At 47.6% G+C, this 19,499-nt stretch overlaps 1 protein-coding gene across 3 annotated transcripts in view; it reads right to left on the bottom strand.

Annotated features, from left to right (window-relative positions):
• Positions 1-309: 309 nt before the first annotated feature.
• The window catches only part of TRIM66 (tripartite motif containing 66), a 60,242-nt gene continuing 41,052 nt past the window's right edge, over positions 310-19,499 (bottom strand). For all 3 annotated transcript variants that reach the window (XM_019456220.2, XM_019456222.2, XM_019456223.2), the window contains 10 exons: positions 11,849-12,370; positions 11,491-11,683; positions 9,923-9,983; positions 9,307-9,481; positions 8,712-9,001; positions 8,097-8,223; positions 7,696-7,770; positions 7,174-7,326; positions 6,542-6,760; positions 310-5,794 (listed from right to left, as the gene is read on the bottom strand). In XM_019456220.2, the coding sequence (XP_019311765.2) occupies positions 5,735-5,794; positions 6,542-6,760; positions 7,174-7,326; positions 7,696-7,770; positions 8,097-8,223; positions 8,712-9,001; positions 9,307-9,481; positions 9,923-9,983; positions 11,491-11,683; positions 11,849-12,370 (1,875 nt within the window). In that variant the 3' untranslated portion in view covers positions 310-5,734. The remainder of the gene's footprint in view (positions 5,795-6,541; positions 6,761-7,173; positions 7,327-7,695; positions 7,771-8,096; positions 8,224-8,711; positions 9,002-9,306; positions 9,482-9,922; positions 9,984-11,490; positions 11,684-11,848; positions 12,371-19,499) is intronic.

The raw sequence follows: 19,499 nt of genomic DNA, 5'->3' as shown, positions 1-19,499 counted from the left end.
GTAGAGTGGGCAGAGAAGACAGCTAAGTCTAGGCGACTGGGGAATGGCACTAGATAAAGGAACATTCTTGAGGTGTTCATTGCCTAGAAGTGGTGGGCACTCAGGTGGTTTTCCCCTAACTCTACCTCAACCTCATTGCCTTAATTTTGAGGAATGGGCTGTGTTCATTCAATAAGAAGCAGAGAGCTGAGTTCTTCCCTAGAGAGAAGGCTTCCCAGTCTATTCCCCACCTTGGGCTCTTAATGATGAGGCAAAAAGACCATGAAGTAGGTTCAACCATTGCTACTGAAGAAACACTCCAGGACACAATTATTGGTAAAGAAAAGTGTTATTTTTTAATTTGTTCTTGAATGTGTAGGTCCTTTTAAGATCAGTGACATTTCCCTTTACAATATTCCTCCCTCCTGCCCCCAACCACTTTGGATCTAATGGCCACTTCTGAAAAAGGCCTAAGAGGAATTCACCCTGGATATCCAAGAAAGAGATGCAGCTTGAGGAATGGGTATACAGTTCAAGAAGCAGCTCAAAGCTGCTTTCCTCAAAGCACCTCAGTTTGGCCTATGAGTCCCTTTGCCCTATCTTGGCCAAGACTCCCCAACATTCCCTTGCTCCCTGTGTGGCCTGAGCTTTAGAGTTAGAATCAGTATCACCATCTTTCCAGCTATAAAGCCTCTGAGAGATCCCTGTTTTCAACCCTCCCCCCTCCACCAACTCTATAGAAGGGGAAACTGTACCCAAGGTCACATGGCTCATAACTGGCAGAGGTGAAATTTAGGTGTTCAGCATCTCAAGTCACGTAAGTTTCTAGTATATTTCCCCACCTCCAAGAAAACAACCACCATCTACCTCCAGCTCTAGGAACAACTGGAGCAAGCAGGTGGTGGTGATCAGATGGGAAAGACCTGGCTAAAGAGGCCAGGATGACCTCAGCAGAGCCCCAAGCAAGTGATGAATCACAGCACTTCTCAGTTTTCCCTCTACCAGAGTATTACCAGTATTACTGGTGAGTATTACACTCACCCCTGCCAGGATCCTCCTCCTGGTTAGGAGCTCACTGAACCATGCATGGCAACATGGTATACCATGATCCCAAGTGCCTCTAACTTGTACTTGGGAGCTGCCATCAGCCTGGGAATCCCATTTATCAAACTGTTTCTTGGTAAGGCTCAATCCACATTCGTGGGCTGATTTAGATGGGACCTCTTGGCGACTAAATCTAAAACCTGTCTCCATCACGCACTGGGAAAAACAGAGGGAAGGGCTCACAGATGCTGTCCTCCCTAGAGAGTTCATAAACATGACTGGCATGGGGAGAACTGAGTCCAGGAGAAGAAACGGACTCAAGGAAAATGGGAGACTTAGAGGGTGGGGAGCAGAGAGGCTGTGATTCCTCCTGATGGCCCAATTCCTGAAGGGGAGAGACCACAAAGCGCTATGGATGTTCCCTTGTCAAGATTTTAAGGAAAGCTCAGCCTGTGTGGCTGAAAGGTAAGAGAATAATCCAGGGACTTATGGTGTCATAAAGGCCATGTGAAGGGGCTGTTTCAAAGAGGAAGTGGTAGAAATGCTGTGAAGTGGTGTGAAATGCTGTGGAGAGTTCCAGACAGCTGAGGACTGAAAGGTCTTCTTTCTATTTGGCAATGGGTGGTCACTGGTGACTTTTATGAAAAACTGTGGAGGGTTGAAGAGCAACTGAGAAGAACTAATGGAAAAAATCCTTTTTTAAAGAAACTTGGGAGCTCCTGGGTGGCTCAGTCAGTTGAGCATCCAACTTCAGCTCATGATCTCGTGATTCGTGGGTTCGAGCCCCACGTCAGGCTCTGTGCTGACAGCTCAGAGCCTGGAGCTGTCTTTGGATTCTGTGTCTCCCTCTCTCTCTGCCCCTCCTCCACTCATGCTCTGTTTCTGTCAAAAATAAATAAATGTTAAAAAAATTTTTTTAATAAAAATTAAAAAAAAAAAAAAAAGAAACTTGGCTAATAAGGAAAATGTATAAGGGGCAACATACCCTAAGCGTTTTGCTTCAGTCTTGGGGAGACCTTTGCTTGTTTGTAGGCTATGTGGAGCACCAGTGAGAGGGAAGTTAAGACCCCAGCAAATGGGGCAGTGGATGAGGGGCAGAGCAAAGTCTTGGAGGCCATACAGCAGGATTCAAGAAACAGAGCACCCAACAGGAGCAAAAGGGAAGGATGTGAGGAGGGATGTAGACACAGACAGATGGGAAGGAGAAAGGAGCCAATGGGCAAGGAGGTTCTTGCTTTAGGGACTTTTCTGTGAATAGGCAATGAGGTCAGTCGTTGGCTGAAAGCAAAGATGAGGGGCATGGACAGAGAGCAACGCAATCACATCAAAGATACCCATTCAATGCTGACAGCCCATCTGAGGGTGTCAACTCTGAATCTGTCATGTTTAGCAACCCAGGAAGACAGAGCAGCAAATAAGCTGATGCAGAAAATGGAGAATGGTTGGCAGTTTCAGGGGAAGTTTTGAGATGGAGAGGATAAGAAAGTTCAGGATGCTGATAAAAAAGGTCAGTGTGTGATGGGTCACAGGTTCAGGGTAGGGAGAGGAAGCAGCCCACCAGGAGAAGGCTGAAAGACTGGGAGAACAAAGAAAGAGAGAGAGAGGGTCAGGAAACTGAGCTAAAGGAGCAGGCATTTAAATAAACAGCAGGGAGGGAGGAGAAGCAGAAGAGGAAGCACAGGGCATGGTGATCCAGAAGGTGTTGGGGGGTTCAGAAGGGAAAACTACAGGGGGCATCCTGGAGTCAGAGAGGGAGCAGAGTGGAGCCCAGGAACAAATAAGGAGGGGTCTAGGTCTTAGGAGCAAGGCAAAGAGCTGTCACCAGAAGAGGGCACAGGGAGCCAGAACCCACCGAGTCTGATGGTGAGGACTGCCTGGCGCAGAGCCTACAGAGGGCCCAGCAGCTGCTACTGTGGGAGGAGGACCTGCAGAGGGTATAGTTGGCAATTATTAGGAGTCAGGTAGGGCCAGCCTGCCCACGTTCTGGAAGAGGACTCTGCAATTCATCCTGCAGCAGTGTTTGCACTGAAACCCCCCCCCCCCCCCCCCGCCTTTGCCTCCACTGAAGCCGCTTGGCTCTCCTGTTTCTCCCACGTCCAAGGAGCTCAACTTCTCCTCTAGGACTGCATTCTATACTGTGAGGCCCCAGAACTTGCTGTATTTCCATTTCATGACTTTGTCAAGGGCCAAAGGACTTGCCTGACTTCAAAAGGGGCCATTGTGGGAGTGAGTCAAAAGCAGGAACAGCTCAGATGTTAAGGAAGAGCCACTGAAGTCAGTCACTCAGCTAGCAGCTTTTTTTTTTTAATTTATAAAAAGTCATGTTCTGTTTTCTGCATGCAAAACAAAACAAAACAAAAACCATGACACAAAACATTGGTGCTAAGTACACAGGAAAAGCCTGGGGGAGGGCAGTGGTGTGGGGTAAGCAATGCAGGGGTGGTGTGGCAGGCCATGGCCTTGCACCCTTGCAGGGAGGATACCCTACATCTGCTCAGGTGCCGAAAGTGGGCCTCTCAGCATGCAGGGTCTCTGCGGTGGGAAAGGAATACGTGACTCTTGACTACGTTACTACGATCCCCTGGCCCAGCAGGCTATACCCAGCTAGGAGCTTCATGAATAAAAGGGGAGCTAAGCATTTAGCCCCGTATTTCTGCTTTATATTTGTAGTCTCCGGTTGGTCCTGTGGAAGGATCTCAGTCAGGTTTGAGACTGTCACAGCCCTCACCTGGCTATCTGACACAAAGCACCATGATTCTCACTCAGGGAAGGTGGAAATGGGGGCCACAACACAGGAAAGATGACCTAGAGCATGAATTCATGAGGTAATTACAGAGGGAACCTCGCCAAGTCAACTAAACAGAGAAAACGATTCAAACATTGAAAGGAAAGTGGCCAGAGCCTAAGCCAGAGAGTCATGTGAGCCCCAAAGAACAGAGGGCTAGGTCTAAAGATTGCCTGGCTAGTGAAGCACGAAAGACTTAGTTACCCCAAACTGGGAAACGGGATTATGGAAGCCTGTCTGCGCAGGAGAGCCTGGCAGGTGCTGGTGAAAGAATGGCCGGCGGAGGATGGCCTCTCAGCCTGGGTGGTGAAGGAAATGAGCAGCACCACCAACTGACAAGGAAAGCAGAGCTTCCTCTAAGCAGAATGTTCCCCTTAACAAAGGCCCTACAAACAACAGCTTCCTTAAATTTCATCTTTTAGCAAAAATAAAGCCAAGCCACGACAAAGTGATGTCTCTGAGCCAGCCCACTGAAGCGCCAGGTCTGCAGCTCCCCCAACACCATCAGCAATAGGGTCCTTCTCAACCAAGTCCTGGCTGAGGAAGTAGCTTGACCCCCAGCATCTGCCTATGCAGCCTTCCCCAAACACCCCACACGGACCATGAAGATCCATCTCCATCTGAGATAGAGTCTGGAATTCCTGTTCCCATGGCTTCCAGAACATTTCCTTCTGCATTCTTGGAGAAGTGATGTCCTGAAGTTGCTTCAAAGTCACTGAAGGACACTGGCTTCTCACCTGTCAGTTTCCTCTTCTCTACCCTAGACAGAACTTCCCCCATGAATGATTACACCACGCTCCTGGCAGTCCCTTTGGCCTTCTCCAACCTCCAACAGAAAAGGGCTGCCAGTAGAGTCCTGACTTTTTTGGGGGCTGCAGACAGCCTGGGGGTGAGCGAGTCAGAGAACTCACTTCTGATCTTTGGCTCTGCGAACGTGGAAAGGCTGAGAACTAGGATCTCTACGACAGAGGAGAAGCCTAGCACAGCAAGCCAGTTCTGGGTCACTCCCCTTGCCCAACCCAACTCTCAGGTTTACCCAAGCAGAACTCGGGCTCCAGATCTCTGAGTGGAGACAATGAAGGGATGGCCACTGACAATCACTTCTAGGAAGGCAGGTTCTGACACTAAAGAAGAGTTATTAACCCAAAGTAAGTGGCACAGAGGACAGGCTCTGAAGTTGACATCTCCTTAAGCCTGCACGTCTGAGCCTGAAGCTGTCGGTGGTCCCTGCACAGCCACCTGGCCCCGTCAAGAATGCCATACATACCACCTAGAGCACTTTCATAGCGGCCACCTAAGTCAACATCGGGACAGGGAGCATGAGAAACAAATACCCTGAAAACCGTTAGAACCCGAATAGGCACCAATTGAGACCTATGGCCTCTGGAAGCCTCCATCACCCTGCCCAGGGCAGCTTCCTGTCCTGGCAGGCCAAGCAAAGGCAAACAGTGACAGTCTTTGGCTGTGCTGGGCCAGGGATCACAGGCCTGCCATATGTCAGAACCTCTCTCCCTTCTTTTACCCTCTTCTGGACCCAGGAGGACTTCAGATAGATACATTGCTCCTGAGCCCTGCACACTGAAAGGTGAGAAAAGTCTGCTCTCCTTAGCAGAGAGCAGTCACCAAGGAAGTTAAGTCCTCCCAAGCCTGACCAGACTTGGTCTTGTCAAGTGGACCCCACACATCTGATTTTTCTGGTAATAGGGAACACCTCCCTCTTTGCTGTTTATTACTGAAATCTTCTCTGTAGTGGATGCACTATGGCTCCCAAATGAATGTCGTAAGATGCAAACGGCAAAGAGCACTACACAGCTCGACAAGACTTGTCTCACATCCACGATCTGAAGAGAATGAGCTGAAAGGTGGGGAGGAGTGGTCAACAGGATGGGGCGCCAGCTGCCAGAGTGCTTGCTGTACCACCAGCTCTCACACCTGGGAGATGCTGCTGGCCAGGCGGAACGACATTCTTTTTGCTCTTTCATTCTCCTGAAAGAAAAAAAAATATGTGTGTGTGGAATCAAAATAACCAAAGGTAGTGCTTATTAACGTGCAAAGGCAAAGTGTCCAGACTGGGACTCCCCAGAGCCAAAGTGTTTTCCTCTGCCCCAGGAATGCAACAGCAAAACTCACTGCAGCCACTAAACATGGTGGGCCAAGTGATGTAAACAACTGGGGATGGCTGCACACAGCAGGCAGGCAGGCAAGACATTTCAGCGGAATGAAACAGCACTGAACTGTGTCCCATGTCTGCATATGTGGGACCAGACACAGATCAGAAGCGGTCTCTCTACTGTAAGCAACACCTCTCCCTCCTTCTCTACACCAAGGAGCTGAAAATATCCCTTCCTTTCTCCCAAACGGAATTTGAGACCAGGCCCTGAGACCAGGTGTTTCTCTTCTTCCGGGGACCACAGTGGAGAAGAATCAGCATTGAGCTGTGAATCGGGAGACCTGGCTTCCCACCCTGATTCTGCTGTTAATTTGCTGGGTGACCCTGGGCAGATGCATCCACCTCTCTGAGTTTCAAGCCTCAGTGGTAATGAGACTTGATGAGCCCTGCACTGCCCTGACTTCCTGTTAGACTACAGGCTTGGGAGCAAGGGTTCCTTCTGAGCACTCTTTGTGCCTCCAGCAGCTTTGCTTTAGGCTGCTCTGTACACGCTGCTTGGGTGCCCCCTGACTGCCCACCCACCGGCCCCACAACCTGCCTGCCAGCTGGCAGCAACTCTTTACCATATGTCGCCGCCGCCTCTTGGGTTGGATGCCCTCCTGCACGTAGGGGGGCCATGGGAAACCCTGCGGAGTGGAATACCCACTCTCGCTTGACACCTCCTCGGAGTCTGAGTCCTCCTGCCTTGGCTGGGCAAACCGTTTCTCCGGGTAGATCTCCTTCAACCAGCCCTCAAAGAACACTTCCAGGCAGCGGCCGGCCTCTGCAACCTCTGAGTCGGGCTGAAGGGGAAGGAGAGCAGTGATGGTCTGGCCCGTATCCACCACCCCATCTCTTCCAGGTCTCTCAAGAGCTATACAAAGAGCACAAAGCCTGGCTAGGTTTCCTGGAGCTCTAGAATGTGACATTTTCTCCTGAAGACTCAAGACCAAACCAGTTTAGTACCATCTCTTCAAGCAGAAGTGACCCTGACAGTTACCCACAGAGGGCCAACCACCAGCATTCCCCCCTTCTTCCTTCTGAGTCCACACTGAGGCCCAAGTGTGGGAGAGAGCTTTTAAACACTCACTATGGGAGACCCTAAAAGTTTCCCATGTCCTTATGGCAGCTCAGGACCAAACCTGATAGCCCCCATCCAGGCATGAGTCTTGGGGTCACTGGGAAATAGAGGAGGGGGAAAACAGGCAAGACATACATAATTGAACTTCGCACAGTTCCAGAACATGAGGCGGACGTCTGACACCACCTCCTCTGGGGTGGTGTAGTGAGCTGGGTCCTTCTTTTGCAGCTTCCTCCGAATGATTGACAGGTCCATGGGCCTCTTGATAATCTGGTAGTAATGCCGAGCCTTGGGGGAGCAAAGAAGGGGAAGCAAAGCAGGAAGAGAGAAGTAGAGGTACAGAGAAGAAAGAGGGAGAGATGGAGAATGAGTTGAAACAGATGTGAAATAGAACAAGAGAACAAGAGAACAGCAGCAAGAAGAAAAGGGAAGAAAGGAGACAAAAAGGGAGAAGGAGGAATGTTTCACTGTCAAGTCAGGTGTGGTGTAGCAGCAGCTGGGCTGGGGGGCTGCGGTGGCCACACTGAGTCCGCTAACCCATGCACGGATTAATCAGACTTCCAGCGGCCATGCTCTGAGCCCGCCCCAGGGTAGCACTTGGACTCACACCCAGGCCCAGGGCCCTCGGAGCCGGCAGAAACAGGAAGCCTTCCTTACCAGCGGGCTGACAGGTTCATGGAAGGGCAGGCTGAGGCTATGGCAGCACAAGGACAGTACCAGCTTTTCACACTTCTGCAGAAACCAGAATGGCAGCACGTTACTTCGGCCTGGCCCCATCTCAAGAACTGAAGACAGTGACCCTGATAACTCCAGCAGGGTCAGCTCTGTCCCACAGGGCGTGGGCCAACACGTTAAGGCACAGCACAGCCTGCCAGACTAGAGGAAGACAGCTGGCAGAAGGGAATCCATAGCAAAAACCCCCATGGGCCAAGCTGTCAGGCATAGCCCAACAGTGAGATACCTGGAGAGACTTCCCATCCCCCTCAGAAAGGCCTCAGCCCCTGGCACAGGGAGGCTGCCCCAGGCAGGGAACCTTGTTTTCAGAAACCCCTCCCTACCTTCTGGTCATAGATGCTCAGGCCAGGAGTGGCCCGCATTCCAGGCTGATTATAGCGAGCATTCTCACAGTCGTACTCCATCTCGGGCTGGGTCAGGCTGCGGCACAAGGTACATACCCAGTCTCCCCTGCAGAGGCAGATGAGGCCAAATTAGGCATCAGCAGGTGGCCCAGAGCCACCTCCCCTCTCCCTCTGCTCCAAGATGGGGGCAGAGAGAGAGAATGGTATGGGAGACTCAGTCCCTAGGCCTGCCCTGTAGGGAATGGCTTCCTAACCACAAGCTTTAAAGAAATTCACTAACTTGGGATGGAGTGAATCCAGAAAAAAATTGGATTTAGCAAGGGGCTGAGAGGGGAGTATGGGGACAAACCTGTGTGTGTAGGAAGAAACTGGGAACAGAGGAAGAAAAACAGCCACTCAAATTTCAAACACCTTCCTATCTATGCATAGAAGGCACAAGGCAGTAGGGCCACTGACTCACATACCTGCAATTCATGTAGGCCCAGAGAGGGGAGGAAGCCCATTTGAGGGAGCTCTGTGGGCCTGGCCTGGAATAGTCATCCCTGGAAGATCACCCTGCTAGGCAGCCAATGGCCCTAGATTGGCACAACTCACCCGGGGAAGCTGAGCAGGGCCGGCAAGTGGCAGGAAAGGTGGAACACTTTGGGGCAGCGATCGCAGCACAGCAACTCTCCCCCATTGAGGCACACAGCGCAGAAGTCCTCATTCTCTATTGGTACCGGGGGCCCCTTCTTGGCTCCAGGGGTCCGAGGAATGAGTCTTTGTTCTTCAGGAGATGCACCCTCCCCCTCTGGTGGCTGCTGCCCCGCCAGAGAAGTGACAGTGACCTTTCTTCCCCCCAGACTTGGGGCCTGGATGGCATCAGGCATGTTGTTCTGGCTGACCTTGGAGAAGAAGTGAGTCTGAGCAGTCAGCACAGCACCAACAAGTTGTGGAGGGAGGGAGAGGAGGGACTGACAAGCCCTGGGCACCAATTTATTCCAGGCCCCCAGGCCAGCTGAGCCCCAAGAATGCTGAGCCTCCTGATATGCATCTCACAAGCCCCTGGCTGCCGAGGACAAGTCTGGTCAGGCTGCAGCCCCACTCAGACTCTGGACAAGGCCAGAGCCAGAATTCTGAATGAAGTGGAGAAAGAAGAGAGGCTCCTAAGGTGGGCCAAGCTCAAGGACAAGACAGAGCAGAGTGGTACCTTAATAGACATGCTGGAGGACTCAGTGCCACACTCGATGATCAGCAGGAAGCTCCCATCCTGCTCATTCTTCTGGGGCTTCAACTTGAACACAGGCATCTCTCCCGAGGAGGCAGCACAGATCTTGAGCCGCTCCAGTCGCACATAGGGAATCTTAGGCTCGCTGTTGAAGGGCCTGTGGCAAGAGGGACACCCCTGGGTCTTAGTGGGAGCCTCCTCTGACCCCAGCCTCTAAGTCAGCTCAACCATGATCCGACAACTGAACTGCTGCTCAAGATCTCCTCAGTACCACCCCATGCAGGCCCATGTTTCTCCCTCCCACCCCCGGCGAGCTGTTTGCTCAAAGAAGAGGGGATTCCTAAAGAGGGAGGACTTCACACAGAGCACATGCCGTCTGGTGCAGGAGCCAGGATAGCTTCCCACAGGCATCCCAGACTTCCACAGGCATTCCAGACTCCCAACCACACAGATCCTACTCAAGGGTCTAGGAGTTGAAGAAGACAGTTGCAGGCAAACTTTTGCTTCTAGTGAAGTCATCAAGTGTGCTTTCTGTGCCAACCTCCCAGGACATGAAGTTGAGGGGTGGGAGAGGGAGGTTGGGCCAAGAGCCTGTTACCTGATACTCTGGTTCCCTTTTGCATCCAATTCCAGGGCTCCTTGTTTAAAATTCTCATACTCTAATGCAAAAGACAAATACCTGTGACATACATTTATAACAACATGCCCAATACCCATACCTTCCATTCATGTGCTATTCATACCTTTGGCCACACACCTATCATACAACTGTTACTCACATTGTAATCATTCATAATGGTGGCAATCCTACCACGGCTCTCCTTCCTGAGAGAAGAAGGCCACCTTCTTTTAAAAAGAGAAACAACACTCAGAGGCTGTCTATGGGTGAGTGTTGGGTCGGGTGAGGGGCCAGCTTCTCACCTTCCAAATGAGCTCAGAAATCTCTTGTTTCCCATATACTGGGGTTACGTGCTCTCAGGGGTCATTCTGTCCAGTCTCTGCATTTTCAGCCAAATTCTGATATTCTAGTACTGCCTGAGAATCTAGCTCATACCACATAGGCAAGAGGCTCCCGTAGCCCTACCCTGGGTAGAGCAGTAGAGCCTGTGTAGCTGGGCAGGGGGCAGTGCGGGGAGAGAGGAGGATACTAGCATTTAGTGAGTACCCACTCAGCACCAGGCACTATCCTAGGCACTTTCCTTGGGCAAGCACAGTCCAAAAATTTGATTGTTTAAAATTCAGGTTTCCATTATTACACAGTTAATAAGAACCAATCAGTGTTCAGTTAGTCTTTCAGTCAGTGCAAAGAAACAAGGGGAAAATTATTTCATTTTCATTTATTAGATATATGGGAAATAGACGGTTCATTACAGACTAAACACACATCATACACTAAACAGAAAAAGTCCCAAATTCTCACTCGGCAGTTGCTTACAAATTTTCCAGCTAGCCCTCGCCTACCACAGAAGAAGGCAAGTCCCATTTGAGAAGGGGTGTAGGTAGCTGAGAAGAGAATCAGAGCCAATCTCTACCAGTCCAAATTCTCTTTACTATGAGGCACACCATATATCCAGATGACTGCTGGGTGCAAGGCAAGTTCTTGTTACTACAGAGAAAGTCATCAAATGATCTCACTGTAGTTATTTGGCCCAGTAGTCTACAAAGTAGTTACACTAGCCCCATTTACAGAGAAAGAAATCACCTCAGAAAGGTTAGGGGTCTCACACAGGATCAAACATAAAAAGACAGAGCTGGTTTTCTATGATAGATCTACCTGACTCCAAAGTCACACATGCTCTGTTCCCTAAAATATTTTGTCAAGGCTAGCCCTTCTGGGATGAGTTTTGGGATGAGTTCTTCCCGGGAAGAGTTCTTCCTTCTGGGATGAGTTCTTCCTGCTTCCCCCACCTCTAACCCAGACCTCCATGGGAATGTTACATGGAGCTAAGTCTTGGCCATGCCTGGATCAGCCCCGGCCACAGTGAGGAAAACAGAACAGGTACCAATAAGTCAGTTCTAGAGGGAAGAAGTGAACTGAGCAGAGAGAGAGAGAGAAACACTGCTCCCTCACACCTAGAGCCTGTCTTCTGACCTCTCTGTCACCTGGGAGTGCTGAGCTCATGTTTGTGGCCAGCACAAATAACAGGCTACTGACTTGAGCCTCACCTTTTGGGTTCTGGTACTGTTGCAGAGCCATGGATGTGTTGATCACTGGGACCAGTGGGGGTTTCTTCACAGAGAGGTTAATTGGCTCCTCTAGTTCTGAAGGGATAGCCAAATCCTTGGAAGCATCCAGACCAGGGGTTGTGGAGTCTTGTCTCAGAGAGTCAGTGAAGCGGGTAGAATCCTCACTTTCCATCTTTCAAAAGCGAAAGGCCAACAAGAATCAAAGAAATGAGACATTTTTATTGTTACTGGTCATAAAGCTATTAAGCTAAGGCCAGGATAAGCTCTTATCTGCAGCGGCCACCCTTTTGCCCAGTGATGAGTAGAGGGTGTGGAATGGTATTTACCCAGGACTTACCTTACACAGGGCATTCCCGAGAGAGGGGTCAGCCCCATCTCCAGGGCACAGGCTCCCTACAGCTCGCCCAGAGCCAGGACTGCAGCTGGATCCAGTTTCTGGTTGCGCGTCAGAAGCTGGAGGCATGCTCTGCAGAGGACAAGTCGCCAGACTTGGCATAGCCTGGGTGGGACCAGACATCAGGTTGGGCCTGGCCTGTGACTGATCACTTGCTAGGCTTGTGATGGCCTGGGAGGAATCACTCATCAGGCTGGGCACGGACTGGGGTGTGCCGCGCACAAGGCTGGGTATGGTCGGCAGATGACCCACTGTCAGGCTGGGCATAGCCTGGTTTTGACTGCTCATCAGGCTGGACACAGTTGTGGGGGTGCTGCTCAGCAGGCTTGGTACCATGTGGGAAGGGGCGGCAGGCAGGCTGCTCACGCTCTGGATCTGTGGCTCTAGGGTCCTTGCCAGCCTGGTAGATGACAGCTCCATCTCCAGTGTGTTGGAAAAGCCCATGATGCTCACCGAAGTGGAGTGCTGCAGGAGCAAAGACAAGGCAGAGTCAGGCTCTTAGCAGGGAATGGGGGGGAAGGAGGAGAGAGGTGCAGCCCTCAAGAGCTCCCACGCTCAGATTTCACCCTGGCCTCAGAGACTAGTAGTAGCAGGGAACTCACACAGCACATGAAGTCCCCATTCCCATTCCCCTGCACCAAGGAGGCTGGTAGAGAGGCAGGCACAGGCTGAGGACACTGGCGTGCATGTGTGTGTGAATGTGTGTGTGTGAGAGAGAGGGAAGGAGAGAGAAAGAGACAAGACAGTGTGGAAGAGTGAGAGATAGCCTACCACCTGACCTGAGGGTGGTATGCGCATGTGTGCATGTGCACGTGCGTGCACACACACACACACACACACACACACACACAGCCACCATTAGCCCACGCCCCTCAACCCCTATCCAGTACCTAGTCAAAGGGTCAGACTGTAGGACTGCCCTCCAGCTTCACATTCCCTTCTGACTAAATCACTAGTGCCTTCTTGTCCCTTCTGGGGGTCCTATAGACTAGTTTCTGTTACATAAAAGTTGAAGGAAGTTCAGAAGGCTCAAACTCTGATCTGCCTCAGGCTTTCTCTGAGATAATGCCAAGGCTCAGGGAGCCCCAGTTAGTGCTGGGGAACTAATTCCTTTGCATAAAGCCATTCTTTTCCTTTGCATAAAGCCCTACAGTGCATTCCACCACTCAGGACAACTGTGAAATCAATGGCTTATCCCCTGTCCTGCTCTGCAGCCACAGTTCATCCCTGAACCCTCCCATTCTCTGAGCTCCAGCCACTCACACATTTTTCAGTTCCTGAAACAAGCCAAGCCTTCCCTCCACCTAGAATCTTCATCCCTTTCAAAGAGACTGCTTCTGCTCCAGGGAACATTGTCCTATCCCTGCCCCTGTCCCACTTACCCTTCTGAACTCAGCTCACCTGTGATTTTTTTCAGAGCAAAGCCTCTTTTCATTCTGTGGCCCAGGCCTGGTTCCCTCTTTTGTGTTCTCATAACTCCTTTTTATACTGTATTCTCGTAGCTGTAAGACCATTTGATTAATCTCCGTTTCCTCCATGAATTGTAAACTCTATTAGGGCACGGATTTTACTTATTTTGCTTACCCAGTGTATTTCTAGACTCAGGAGCAGTCCCTGGCTGAATAAATGAATTAATGAGCTATTTACAATTTTAAAAAACAACATAATGTGTGATTTTTTATTCTACAAATCTTAAACCAAACAAATAGCAGCTTAGTTCTATTAAAAACTGTGTCTATGCATCTCTCTAAAATAATGGTTGTCTTCATATAGCTAAAATTTATTGAGCATTTATTATATGTAAGGAAATTTGCTAAGTGTCTTACATACATTTCCTCGCTTAATCCTCATAACAAACATTAAAGGGTTGTTGTGAAGGTTAAAAGAAAGAATCCATGTAAAGATTTAGTTGGGATAAGCACTGGGTGTTGTATGAAAACCAACAATAAATTATATTTAATAAAATAAAATAAAACTAGAAAAAATGAAAAAAAAAAAAAAAAAAAAAAAAGAACATCTGCCATATTGTAGGTACTCAACAAACCCCAGCTACGGCTAATGCTGCTGCAATTATTGTTATTGTTATTCTTCTTCTTATGGCCCTAATTTTACACTTGAGAAAAATGAGTTTCAGAAAGGCATCTGAAGTTTTTAATGCTACTGAACACATAATTTTGTATATTTCTATTTCTCTTTACTTGTGCTCACACGCAGAAACACGATTTTTGCATATTGACCTGGTACCAGAGACCTTGCTGAAGTCACTTGGGGAATTTCTGTGAACACAAATCATGTCATCTGTGAAGAGTTAAGTTTTATTTCTTCTTTCTCCTGTGTTTTCCGGCCTTACTCCACCAGCTAAGACCTCCGGTACCAGGTCAAATAGAAGCAGCAATAGTAGCTGAATTGTCTTGTTCCTAATCTCGGGGGATCCTTTCTATATTCCACCAACTAAGAATGATGCTTGATGTGGGATTTTCACAGATTTAGAATCCAGATCTCTGGCCCCGAAGCCACACTCTTGACTGTGGCCCATCTAGCTCTGTCCTTCCCTGTGCTTCCTCCCCTCCCCTTCCCACACTCTACACTTCAGCCTCTGTCCTTCCCTCGCCTGCTCCCTCTTCCTCTCCTGTTTTCCTTTCTTCTTATCATCTCTTCCTCTTCTCTCCCAACACCTTTCCCTTATTATTTAACTGCTTTAGTAAAGCTTACATTTTCTATTCTTAATTCCCAATTCGAAAAGCATATAAGCTAAATACCTTTGTTTCTCCAAAGAAAAGTTTTTATTTTTAGATGTTCCTTGGTAGTGCAATAGTGTTCAATAAAAAGGCTTCCATTTGCTCTATAGTTTAAGTCCCAAGATAAGGAATATTGAGGAGAACAAAGTATGGGGAGAATACTCAGAGCAAATTGGGTAGATTAAGCATGGAAGAGCCGCCTCAAACATGCCCTGGCCTGCATCCCTTGGCATTCCCTGCTGTCCTGCTTATATACTACCACAGCTTTCTAAGATTTGATCTTTCCTTATCTACCTACAAGAATACCCAAAGATTGTTGGAATCTCTTTTGTAACATAGGACAGTCTAACCCTTTGAGCTGGTTTCTTTCACCTTTTCCCCATTTGACATGTATATTTAGTGCAACTCTGGTTGTCATCTCATCTGCCAATGACATAGATGGCTCTGTGTGAGATCCTTGGTGCCAAGCATTAAGGGCATCAAAATCTACCTGGGACAATCCCAAGTAATAATGGTCATGTGCTGTAGGTCACAAGATATGCACAACATTAAATCCCCAAAGACAACGCTCCCCAGATTAGAGGCAGGATATCTCTACATCTCCAGATTAATGGTAGGATATCTTTGTAGGATATCTACTCCCCTGTCCTGATTATTTATTGTGCATCATGAAGTATGACTTAATGATAGAGGACAGGAGGACATGAGTACTGAGCCCTAGAAGAACTGTGGAAATTCTATCACAGTTTATTTTGAGCTGGGCCTGCTGAACCTGCTCCTATAAACACCGAGCACACAGCACAAGGTCAATAACATGTCCTAAGAGACTGCAGACTAGACTAGTCTTTTTCAAGTCCACATTCACATTCAATCTCAAGGAGACCACAGCTATCAGGAAGTAGGGGAAAGCCTTAGTAGTGGTAAAAAGAACCTGAGAAATTTCCAGGATCTCAGAGAAAGTGTTATAAGGAAGCCAGCACCACCCCATTTCTATAGGCTATACAAATACAGCTGCATTTCTGGAACATATGTATGCTGTGTGTTAGTTATTTTTGATACTTCATTTGGCTCTCTGGAGTGAAGAGATGCAAAATATTAAAATGGAAGGAACTATTTCATGTGTAGAAAGAAACACAGGATTGAGAACCTCCTTTCTACCCTGCTGCCAGTGCTGCAAAGTGAGTAGAGGCAAGGGGAGAATCAAATTTCCGGGCCAGGAAAGCAGGCTGAGGAACCAGGGCCTGGGAGGAAGGACAGGGCTTCTTGAGAGCACACTAGGCTTGAGAATATGGCCATTCCTGACATTTGGTGCCTCACACACAGAAGGTGCTCATCTCTCAGTGGAGATGACATTGCCTGCCCTCTCTAGCAACCAGGATTGTTCAGAGATCAAAGGAGAGAAGGCAAAATTATATGGCCAACTGTAAGGTCTATAAATGGCAACTACTGACCCTTCCAAGTTGTCAGCTACATGACACCTTTCCTTCTTCTTCACATGTAAAACCTTCAGATTTCATGAGGCAAAATATGTACTTTGAAGTCTGCAAGTGAAAAACTATTTTCCAGATCAGGGAGGAAGAGAAGTCAAAAATGCCAAAAACATTCACTCTGAAATCAGCTCAGGTCATCTCTGTGGTACAAGGGGAGACTGCTCCGAGCCTCTTACCTCTCTTACATAGTGTCTCCTCACTTGCTCCTAATTTTCTTTCCTTCCCCCATGCTGTATGTTCCTATATGTGTCCCTTTCCTCTTCTTTTCTCTCTTTATCTCTGTTTGCCACCTGCCTGACCTGTGACCTGTCTAAATCACCTCACCTGGAACCTATAGAATCTGTCTGAACCACCAGCATCCACAACCTGCCTGACCTACGACTTCCCTGAACTGTCTGTCAGCCTCTTCTACTAGTCACCTGTGCAATCCTTCGTCCACCTGCCGCCTCCATCCCCATCCTCACCACTTGGGTCTTTTTCTGGAGTTCAATGTGCTTATTTATATCATTACAATGATTGTCACATGATGTTATCAAAATTTGGAGAAGGCACTGTTCTTTCATTCAACAGAAAAGGAAACTGAGACACAGAGCAATTACACAGATTTCCCAAGCTTCTATAGGCCTAAGACTAGGAGTCTGGGCCCAGCCTTAAAAGCCTGCTGGCTGGTCTTGCTTTTGTGCCATTAGCTAGAAAGCTAGTGCTCTAGTAAAACATGATAGAGAAGTCAATAAACAGACACTTAATGCACATGCCCTGAGTTTAATATAAATTTCAGGTTCTTACAGCAAGATAATATTGCTGGGGATAAAGCAGCACAAATAGGGTGGTGTTCCACAGATATTAATTTTCCATATATCTGAACCATACCTCTTTCAATAACAAAATGCAGTTGGCTTTAAAAAATTATTTTGAATGGGACTACTTCTAAAACACTTTACACACCACCCTGTCATATTAAATAGAGTTCATGAAGCCTAATGAGACCACTCCTTAAGGACAGAAACAAGCTTGGATGGACTTCTGTTGCTGGAGTAGGCTGTAGTTCAGTGATGCTATAAGGCAATGCAGGGCTTAGCTTGTCCTTTCACCAAATGACCTCACACTGTGGCACTTTTCCAGGTGATGGTTCTTGTCTTCTCCTTTGTCGTTAGCTGACATTACAGAAGTCCTGACTCCTTGCTTCACTCTGCTTACTGCTACCATGTAGGAAAACTAAAATTTCCAAAGGAAACCATGTAACTAAGTTTACTGTCAAGACCTCTATACTAGACACCTGAGTGTGGCCTTATGATCTCATGCAGAAATAATGTGTGGGCTTTGTGACATCTGTTCTTGTTGCTGCTCCAAAGCTTTGCCTGCTCACTTCTGGGTTTTTGCCCCAGTAGTTAGGATTGTCAAAGACTGATTGCCTTGTAAATGTACAGAGGAAAGGGGAGCAATGACTTGGAAGTTAAGTCTCGGAAATACACTAAATGCCTTCACTCTGGTTGAAAGAAACAGATGAGGACATAAGGATTGAGGTATACAGATTTGTATTAAATCATGGAATATCTGAGTGCTTCAAAGCTTCAGATTGGGTAGACTGGTTTAACATTAGTAGATCTTCAAACAACTGAATCAGATACCTGAGGAAGGAACTCATTTCCCCAGCAAGTTGTTTCACAAGTTGATTTTTAATAGCAAAGTTGTAGCTTTTATGGACAGTGAGTGGTCCCCCAGCTGAATGAAAAGCTCTTATACAAATTAAGACTATTCCTTTGGATGGGAATGCAAGCTGGTGCAGCCACTCTGGAAAACAGTATGGAAGTTCCTCAAAAAACTAAAAATAGAACTACCCTACGACCCAGCAATTGCACCTCTAGGTATTTATCCAAGGGACACAGGTGTGCTGTTTCAAAGGGACACATGCACTCCCATGTTTATAGCAGCACTATCAACAGTAGCCAAAGTATAGAAAGAGCCCAAATGTCCATCGATGGATGCATGAATAAAGAAGATGTGGTATATATATACAATGAAGTATTACTCAGCAATCAAAAAGAATGAAATCTTGCCATTTGCAACTATGTGGATGGAACTGGAGGGTATCATGCTAAGTGAAATTAGTCAGAGAAAGACAAATATCATATGACTTCATTCATATGAGGACTTTAAGAGACAAAACAGATGAACATAAGGGAAGGGAAACAAAAATAATATAAAAACAAGGAGGGGGACAAAGTGTAAGAGACTAATAAACATGGAGAACAAACAGAGTGTTGCTGGAGGGGGTTTGGGAGGGGAGATGGGCTAAAAGGGTAAGGGGAATTAAGGAATCTACTCCTTAAATCATTGTTGCACTATATGCTAACTAATTTGGATGTAAATTTTAAAAAATTAAATTAAATTAAATCATAAATCTAAAAAAAAAAAAAAAGACTATTCCTTTGGCTATAACTATGGTAATACATGCTAACTGACCAGAATCAAATGGGAAAACATTCATGGGTGATGAAGAGATAAGAACTGAAGAATGTCCAGTGTCCTGATGATTCAAGAAAAACAGAAATGGCAAAGAGGATCTTAGGGTCAGAGGTGGAAGGAAGAGGAAAGGAATAGGCTGATTCCTATAAATCTGAAGTAAAAGCCAGAATGAATGAAACACTCAAACCCTAGCCTTGGAGACTCTGAAGAATTAGGCCAGAGATATTTTGGCCAGTCCATTGTAAGGAAATTTAGGGCCCAGGAGCAAGGACCTGTTTTCTCATGGACCAGGAAACCTAGACAAAGATCTTAGATTTGATCTGTAAGTGAAATCAGGCTAGAACAGAGGAAAGAGCCTTCCTAGAAGTTGCAGAATTCAGGGAGCCAGACCTGGGGAATACTTGGCTTGGTTTCTGAGCAGGACAGAGCAGAACTCTGTATAGTTCTGCAATTGCTGACCAGAACTCAGGCTGTGCCCTAAGAAAGCTTCACGAGGCCCTGGGAAGATTGTGAGCAAATTCTGCTGTTGAGACCAGGCTATGAGGCAATGATCATTGCTGGAGTTGAGAAGCCATGACCTGGCCCATGGCCATGGATCTGGAGACTATGAAGGCAGGACACCCAGTACTTCCTTTACGTAAGCCAAGATTTAGAGTATGAGTTAAAGCAAGACACTTCCCATCTCTGGACTTTAATTTCCTCCTCCACAGGTTAATGTACATTTGAGTTATAAGAATCAAATTAAAAACTCAGGCATCAAAGTGCTTTGATAATGATATAAATGCTCTTCATGTGAGTCATTATCCCTTCCTCTTCTGCGTCACTCTTACTAATGTAGACCACAGGAATGCCTACTGCTTGGGCATCATTTACTAAAAATACATCTCAGACTCCTCTAAA

Source organism: Panthera pardus, unplaced genomic scaffold, assembly GCF_024362965.1.
Source record: "Panthera pardus isolate Hobbes unplaced genomic scaffold, ASM2436296v1 HiC_scaffold_12, whole genome shotgun sequence".
Taxonomy (NCBI): domain Eukaryota; kingdom Metazoa; phylum Chordata; class Mammalia; order Carnivora; family Felidae; genus Panthera; species Panthera pardus.
The sequence above is the reverse complement of the archived record's forward strand: the minus strand, read 5'-3'. Positions and strand labels throughout refer to the sequence as shown.